The following is an 8,540-nucleotide window of genomic DNA, read 5'->3' on the forward strand; positions in this document are numbered from 1 at the left end:
AACCAGGTTTCCGAGGAAGACGAATAACTGAAGAAAAACAACTAGTGACAGAAACGATACGTATGACATTAAAGTCGTCATGGCTTCCCCGGCAAGAGACGACTCGCAAGCAGTGGTTAATCAGGTGAGACAATAAAAAGCTTAAACAGACAAACTAAAAGCAGCTGGGGTGTTGAGAACGATGAGACAAACAGTGCAGTTAATGTACACGATTTTGGCTTCAGTGCTTCGGACGAGATTTCCCACGCTCACCCCTCGAATTCCAGACAAGCCATCTCCATCGTCATCGGTTAATCAGTTCCTATTAATCAATTGTGTATATTGCTGTATGCAACAATAATCCTCGCTCGCCATTACACGAAATTTTTCTGGAGAACTTTTCATCTCACAAATATATATATAAATATAACTTTGTAAGAAGTCTTACAAATACAAAGAATTACATCATCACGTCAGCCGGATCGTCAACTAGGCAGAACAAACGAGGACATGGGCGGAGCTTCCCAGCAGCGCGACTGAGTGGCCGTGGTAAATAACGAAGGATTTGAAGCGTTATGACCCAGGCGCAGAGATTAGCTTGGCACCGGAACGACCACAGATTGGCAGTTGGCTTCCAATTTCCTTTTTTATGCTGATCCGAACTCCTGGAACCACTTCTCATGGCGCTCTATATCAGCAGCAGAAACGCTGCGCTGCACCTTGGCCAGGGCTTCTTCAAAATCACACATGGCCACCGGGTCTTTAGAGATTTCGTCCTTGGGCATATTCTTGATCTCATCCCGAGTCTTGCCTGCAATTTTACGTCTCATGCCATTCAAGGAGGCATCTCTGCAGACGTTGGTGAGATCGTCCCCACTGTATCCCTCTGTTCGACGAGCCACTCCATCTATGTTCACATCAGGTGCTACCTGTTCGCAGCAACCGTTCACAGTAAGAAACAAATTGAGAAAATACATCAACTGAAAAAGCACTGAACAGAAAAATAAAAAAATAAAAAATTACAGTCACTTCAAAAGTAAAATACATGGTTTGAATATTCATAGCAAAATGCCTGCAAAAGTAAAATCTTTAATAGAACAAGAATAAGATGATATACGACAACCAACAATGACATATCAAACTTGAGTAACATCAAAACTCTTGCCGTATTGATGCAAATCTGAAGTTTCTTATCTTATTAAACATGAACAAGTTAGCGAAAGCAATTTACTTCAACTGTTTTCAGGTTGATCCGGATGAGCTCCTTGCGACTTTCAAATTTTGGAAGAGGTATATATATTCTCTTTTCAAGTCTTCTCCTGCATTCAGAAATAACGCATCAAACATTAGAAAATATAAGACTTGCATGGAACATTTGAATATCTTGGAAGCTAGTCCTTAGCAACTAAAGGATATAAGAACTAGATAACTAGAAATCAGATTTTCCATGGAAAAAAAGATTATAAAAATCATTATAAGGGAAAATTTATAAGAAGAGCTTCAGATGAGACCTGAGTGCCTCATCAATGTCCCATGGGAAGTTAGTGGCAGCCAAGACCATTACGATTTTCCTCTGGCCATCTTCACCAGTAGTGCTGTTGTTAACACCATCTACTTGTACCAAAAGCTCAGATTTTACCCTTCTAGATGATTCATGCTCTCCAGATGCCCTGCGTATATTCTTGTTAGTATATAAAATACATACAGCTTCTCAAATTAGTAACCAATACAAGTTCAGAAGCAATTAACAGAGAGATTACCCCCTAGCATTACAAAGTGAATCAATCTCATCAATGAAAATTGTACTAGGAGCATAAGCCCTTGCAAGATCAAATAAGCATCTGACCATGCGCTCACTTTCACCACGCCATTTGGAAGCTAATGTGGCGGATGAAACATTGAAAAATGTGGTGCCACATTCTGTGGCAACTGCTTTGGCAAGAAGAGTTTTCCCTGTACCAGGAGGACCAAACATAAGCACCCCTTTCCATGGACGACGAATACCCTGTGACAGAGCAGAAGTAAATGAATTTAGTGGCCAATGCAATATTAAGTAACAAAATCATGAGATAAAAGCAAAAACAACTTAGAAGAGTTAGACAGTAGAGAGAATGAGAGAGTGACAACAAAGCAGGCGTCTTCCCTCTCAGATTTTCAGTCTTTACAGGGTCTGATCTTGGGCAACCCAAAATTGAGATGGCTTGCCTAAGATGAGTGAACTCTGCATAGATCTGGGCTGACTCACTAAATTTCCCTGAGACGAGTGAATATGAAAGCACTAACTAAATTATCCTTAGTAATGCTCCCTCAATTGAGGATGACAGCTTCTAAAGTAGCTTCTCTGGAAGCATGGTGTAGTAAACTTAATCTCCATTCCATGCCTCCTGCACGTGTTCCATGAAATACAGGCATGAAGTCATTTACAATCAAAATAGTTTGCCTTCAAGAGTTGCACACTTTTTTTCCAGAATGATGACATTGAAGAATTTTTTATCTACTTTGCAAGCACTTAGACTAGAAAAAACATGCTTACCAGATAAGTCAAATCAGTAAGGGGCACCTTTGTAAGCCTCATCAACTTGTAGTTTATTGAAGTCAATTAAAAGCAACTCATAGTTCCTAACCAGTACTACCCTGAAATAAACTCTCATTGAAACTAGACTAATATGATTGCATAATGTTGTCGAGCATTCTGCTTAGCCTTCCAGCTAGGCACTTCTCCTAGGGTTAGGACACACAAATTATCCTAGGCAATAATGAATGCCACTCATACTACAGTTCTGACCCCTTTTTGTGGTAAAGTCGCATTTTTAAAAAGAAAACTGTAATCTCTACATTTAAAACTAAAATTACTCGAGTTCATTAATTTTTAGCTACCTATATGCCTTTGGCTCTATTTAATCATTTAAGCAATTGTCAGATATGCCAGTATAGGAGGGCTACACCGACGTCAAACATCACAGCATGAATCCTTACTAAATCTTATGTGAGCATGCTCCGCAATCATCTAACAAAGAGTCAAAAAATGATAGAAGCAAATGAAGGAGTCTTCATACATGCGGCCCCAATGTAACTGGGAGAAATTGTCAGATATGCCAGTATAGGAGGGCTACACCGACGTCAAACATCACAGCATGAATCGTTACTAAATCTTATGTGAGCATGCTCCGCAATCATCTAACAAAGAGTCAAAAAATGATAGAAGCAAATGAAGGAGTCTTCATACATGCGGCCCCAATGTAACTGGGAGAACTCTGTATAACGGTGATGCTGAGAGTTATAAAAAGCCCTTTGCACAAAAGAATAAATAGATAGTAACTACAAAAGCAGAAACAGAAAAAATAAAATAAATTTAAATTCTTTAAAAGGGGAACCAAAAGAGAGTAGTAATTTCTGAACTCTTTGTCCTTTCTTTTCCTCCACAAAAATGCTAAAAGTGAATCCATGAGAGTAATTTAAGATTTGTGTCTCTAAGCTTAAGATTTCTTGAACTTCAGGATTTTCTATAGAACTTTTTCAATTACTCCACTAATCTTTCCACCTTAGGGGTCATCTAATTAATTTATTCAGATATCCAAAGACTAATTTCTTAACTAGAAGAATGGATTAGTCAAATAGAAACAGTACTTTGCTCAAAAACACAGGGGATTGACAGTATTCCAAACAAACAGGTTTTGCAAATATTGGTTGACATTCAAAACTTGCCCTTGAAGTATAAAAGATTGAACAAATGTTGAGAACACTATAAGGCTAACCAAACGTCAACGTTGACCAAAATTGGTTTCTGACACCAAATAATTATAAAGAATCCAACTAGTGCAGAGAACTCTTTTTTTGTCATATCTACCACAGATATATACAGTAACTCATAGAGAGATGCCACCATCCAAAAAGTTAAAAAGAATCCGAAACAGACACAGAAAACTAGACTAAATAGCACTTTGTTCAGGCATATGTCAACAATGGATCTCAAATCAGATTACCAGAAAGAAAAACATATTGCCCATTTATTATAGACAAAAGTACCATGAAGGACTAAAATAACTGTTAATAGAACTAAATGTGAATATTCAATGTTACACAACACTAGAACAGGTGGGTTATCTGACGACTTTGGAGTGGCTATTTTTTATTTGACCTTAACTTCCTCCAATAGGTACTCGCATAATGAAATCTTAAGTTTCTTAGCAGGACATTGCATCCAAAATGGAAGGCACATTGAGCATTTGAATGTAATTCGTCCTCTAAAACCTGGACTGATAGCAGCAAATATGAAACTGAAAACTTTGTTGTTGGATTCTACACTTCATCAACTTTGAAATCAGCAATGACACCAAGACCTAGTTGATAACCATATCATTTGTTTCCCTTCCACGTTTGCACACAAAATGTCTTACCAAATGCAACCACAAAGCCAGGGACTAGGTAATTCGATTATTTTATGGAAATTTTGCTAGTTCAGTGTTCCATGTTCCAGTAACTATTAACCAACAATGGTTCCCAAACACAATATATAGAATCCTACTGCATGTGGAGACATGAAATTGTTCCATTCTCAATAAAAACAACTAAAATGTTGCTGTGTACTATTTTTTTCAACTTTCTACTGGATATTGCGTCAAACTCTCACCATCAGAAAGAGTCAACTGTAAAAACTTGGCCTCTAGACAATGAACTGGTGTAACAGTGCCCCTCTGTGTGACAACAAAAGAGACAGAAGAAGATAGCATAGTCTAAGGTACAATCATGATATAAGGATAACATGTTTCCATTCTATATAAATTTTTTAAAAATATCTATATAATTTTTTTTCTGAAAACTCATTTCTTTATTTCTTATTGAGATGGTAAAAAAATCGACATTCTTCACGTGCCTATCCCTATATGTTTCATTGAAACTAAACCTAGGAGATTTGATTGCAGCAGGGCGCAGATAACAACAACAACTCGAAACCCACTACTGGACAAATTTTTATCTTCATCTAATTTGAACAACTGTTGTAATCAGAAAGAAAGAAGTTCATCAAACTTCAATAGTAGTAAAGATGTGTATCCAAACCTATCTTATAGTCCCAGGCCCTCTTTTGACTTGCCAAAAAAAAGAGAGAGATAACAGCCAAAAAAAGAGAGAGAGATAGCAACCAAAATATACTCTTCTAGGCTCGAAATATCTTTCTAGGCCCGAAATATCTTTCTAGGCCCGAAATATCTAAACATTCAATATCTACAAGTACTCGTGAAGAGAAATGCATTAGGCATAATAAGAGTTAAACTCCAAATATACTCTTCTGTTTTTTAAGACTATCCAAAACAACTAACTAACACCCACTAATTGAAAGGGGGGGGCATCTGAGTACCTGAAAATACTCAGGCATCCATAAAGGAAGGACCACAGCTTCTTCCAGAAGTCTTTTGGCTTCCTTCAATCCGGCAACATCCTCCCATCTAACCCCAGGGCTAGTCTCGAGAACATCTCTTTCAAGCATTGCAGCCAATTCAGGATCTGGACCTTCATACTGTGGTCTCTTTGACTTCCCCTCTTCAGCATCACCACCCTAAAAACAAACAAGCAGAATAAGTAATTCAAATAGTACCTTACATAGAATATGAAAGAAAAACAACAAGCATAGCCAACACCTGCAAGAAGAAAACCCCAGTGGACCAAAATATAGAAATAGACAAAATTGATTGTCCAGAGACAATTCTTCTGCTGCTCATTTGCTTGGATATACGGTCACCTTCACATTCTATGAGAAAACATTTATTCAATCATGCAAAAAAAAAAAAAAAAAGTTGTCTCAACAAATATTTGCCAGCTTCAAACTGAACTCTGAGCAAACAATACAAACTCCTTTTTGATACTGCATGAATTAGTGAACAAAGATCAACAACAACTATTTGGGGCTCCTTTGAAGCGGGTATCATGCATGCTGTTGCACAACTTTATGAATAAAACTCCCAAGTTAGCAATACAAAATGGCACCCATTACAGCAGCCTTAGCCGGAAAAAAAAAAAAAAAAAAGAGAGAGATACTAGAGTGGAGTTTTTTAAGAATGCTTCCTATCATATATTTAGCAAATTCTATCTAACAAAAGAAACAAGTCTACCACAATTAAATATTAAATTAGTGGAGAAACTAGAAAAAGGAAATCCCAAAACTGCAATTTGTGTTTGAGACTAAAAAAACAGAGTGCACAGGATGCAGTAACCAAGAGTCATTTCCCTTTCTTTCTTATTCTTGAACATTCCTGGAGCTCTATAATAGACCTCCTCTTTCCATTTCAACTATGTCATGCTCTTTTTAATATAAATCAACTTTGCCATGTTAAGGTTCAAAAAGCCATCACAACAGCCTGTTCCTTTTAGTGTATTCCTTCTAGTGATATAGAAGCATAGTGACCTTGAACGTAATTTAAGATAGTAACTCCTGCAAGGATCAAACTTTACAGTAGTAGCATACAGAAAGAAATGAATGTTAGCTTTTCCATGTAATAGGTTTCAGGGCAACTGCTCCTTAAAGAATTCAGAAACTATTGTAAAATGCATGGTGGTACCATAAGTGAGCAGAATACATGGAGAATATTAAAGCTATACCAGTTGTTATACTGTTATCCGGAAAACTGAACATCCACAAATAGATAGAAAAAATTAGGTAACGAATTACCACAGAATCTGCTTTCCCTGAATTGGATTTGCCAGCAGTGCCTTTTCTGCCAGGCAGTCCAGATGCAGCAGATGCTCGCACTCCAGAGCCTCTACCTGAGGCATTTGACTTTGCTCCACGGGTAGCTGGTCCAGCTCTTGATGCACCACGGCCCCATGAAGCGTCCTGAGAAGATTTTCTAACACCGGCTTGCCCTGCCCTTGTTGGTCTTCTGCTTCCATACTGTTGACTGCCATCCCGGCTGGGCGGTCTCCAAATATCAGGATCATCCATGGGAGCCCCTGAGGAAGATGGGTACTCATCGAGTGGTTGAAAAACAAAAGATTTAGTAGGAATCGGGGGGGAAGGAGGGCGTCGGACCATCCCGAGAACTTCTTTAAAGGCTCTTCTCTCCGCATCTAACTGTTTTACGATCTCGATTTCCTCCGACAAGCTCTTTTTGCAGTTCATCCATTTTGTACGAACTACAGGATCATCCAGGGTGCTTAGATGCCTAAAGATAGTAAAGAATAAATCATACAGCCGAAATGGGAGAAAAAAAGAAACACTGAGAAAACCAAAAATGATAGTTTCAAAAGAAAATGAAAAGAAAAAAGGCAAAAAATAAAGGACCCCAGAATACACCATTTCTTTCATGAATCAGTAGATGAAGAACCCCACATTCCCCCTGTCCCTTGAGCTAAAACCCAAATCGAAAGAGGAAGCGAGAGCGAAGTAGAGATTACTTGTTGATCTGAGCAATGGCGCCGTCAAAGAAAATGATGGAGGAATCATAAAGACCTTCGAGCGCATATTCCCTCGCCAATTTGAGATGATCTTGCAGGCCTGCAAGCGGACTGACCATTTCTCGAAATCTAGGGTTTTGAGCAAGCAGCTAGGATTCCCAAACAGTCGCACAATCGATGAGGGGGGAGGAACGTAGGCAGGTAGTTGTCGGCTTGCCTTCTCGCTTCTGCAGCACTCGGTGGTTTGAAATTAACCAAGAATAAACCGTTAGAGGCTTGGAAAGCTCTTCTTTTTTCTGCTGAAGGCATGAGATGATGCAGACGTTTAAACGTTCGGTGGGCACCCCGGGGGGGTGGATACCCTCCTAATTCAAAAACTTGCCGAGAATCGACCAGAAAAGGGAAGACGAGTCTCACCGGTTGCAATGTGACCCAACAAATTTTATAATTGAACAGCTAAATCCAGCAAATCAACCAAACTAAGTCTACAAAAAAGAATAGAGATAAAGGAGTCCAATCAATGAGAGGGTCCCCCCTCCCTATATCTCTCATTGATAGAGGGATGCTTAAACTAAGAGGAAGGGGTTGTTCCTCCCTCCCCAAGTCCCAACTTTGGTTTTAAATTCTTACCTATTCTTTATGAAGTTAATAATTTATCAACTTTATCATTTTAAATTTTTTTGAATTAAATTTATTTAATTAAAAAAGACTAAATTGACCCTTTTCTGCTGTCTCCCGTGCTCAACTTTTCTTCTTTTTTAATTTTTTCGAACCCCTCTCCCGCCACTATTCACGTTTAGCACCGATCTCAGTCTTGGCCTGTAATATTTTTTCAGAACAAAGCCTCTCTTTCTACAGAAAAGACGAAGAAGAAGAAAGAGCTGATGCATTTTCCCTTCCTATCATCATCTATTCAACAGCAAGAAACTCTGTTCTTCTCCTTCATCCAGGTCCAGCTGCATGCTGTAAATTATCCGTTTCTTGCTCCCAAACCCCTGCCACTACTCCTCTCCCATCAGAACTACAGACGCCCGAGATCGAGCTTGAGTTCGTCGGAGTAGGTCGCAGTTCCTCTTTCTGAATTTTCTTTCGTAATTCGCTTTCATTATTTTTTCCTTAATTTAATTTTTTTTCTGTAATTACTTTTGTTCATGATTTGGTAGTCAAAACCG

At 38.6% G+C, this 8,540-nt stretch overlaps 1 protein-coding gene across 2 annotated transcripts; it reads right to left on the reverse strand.

Annotated features, from left to right (window-relative positions):
- Window positions 1-312: 312 nt before the first annotated feature.
- Window positions 313-7,789, reverse strand: LOC137949632 (katanin p60 ATPase-containing subunit A1-like). 2 transcript variants are annotated; one of them, XM_068795742.1, is made up of 7 exons: window positions 7,369-7,789; window positions 6,647-7,136; window positions 5,336-5,533; window positions 1,740-1,984; window positions 1,491-1,649; window positions 1,211-1,298; window positions 313-908 (listed from the first exon to the last, which is right to left on the reverse strand). In XM_068795742.1, exons 1-7 carry the CDS (start codon window positions 7,485-7,487, stop codon window positions 627-629), a joined length of 1,581 nt encoding a protein of 526 aa, XP_068651843.1. In that variant the 5' UTR covers window positions 7,488-7,789; the 3' UTR covers window positions 313-626. The 2 variants fall into 2 exon arrangements, with proteins under 2 accessions (XP_068651843.1, XP_068651842.1); XM_068795741.1 differs by having other exon boundaries at window positions 6,644-7,136.
- Between the last annotated feature and the right edge of the window lie 751 nt (window positions 7,790-8,540).

The sequence above is a fragment of the Aristolochia californica genome, unplaced genomic scaffold (assembly GCF_029961685.1).
Source record: "Aristolochia californica isolate CCGP_79_NKW_82.1479 unplaced genomic scaffold, dmAriCali1.0.hap1 SCAF_14, whole genome shotgun sequence".
In the NCBI taxonomy this organism is placed as follows: Eukaryota; Viridiplantae; Streptophyta; class Magnoliopsida; order Piperales; family Aristolochiaceae; genus Aristolochia; species Aristolochia californica.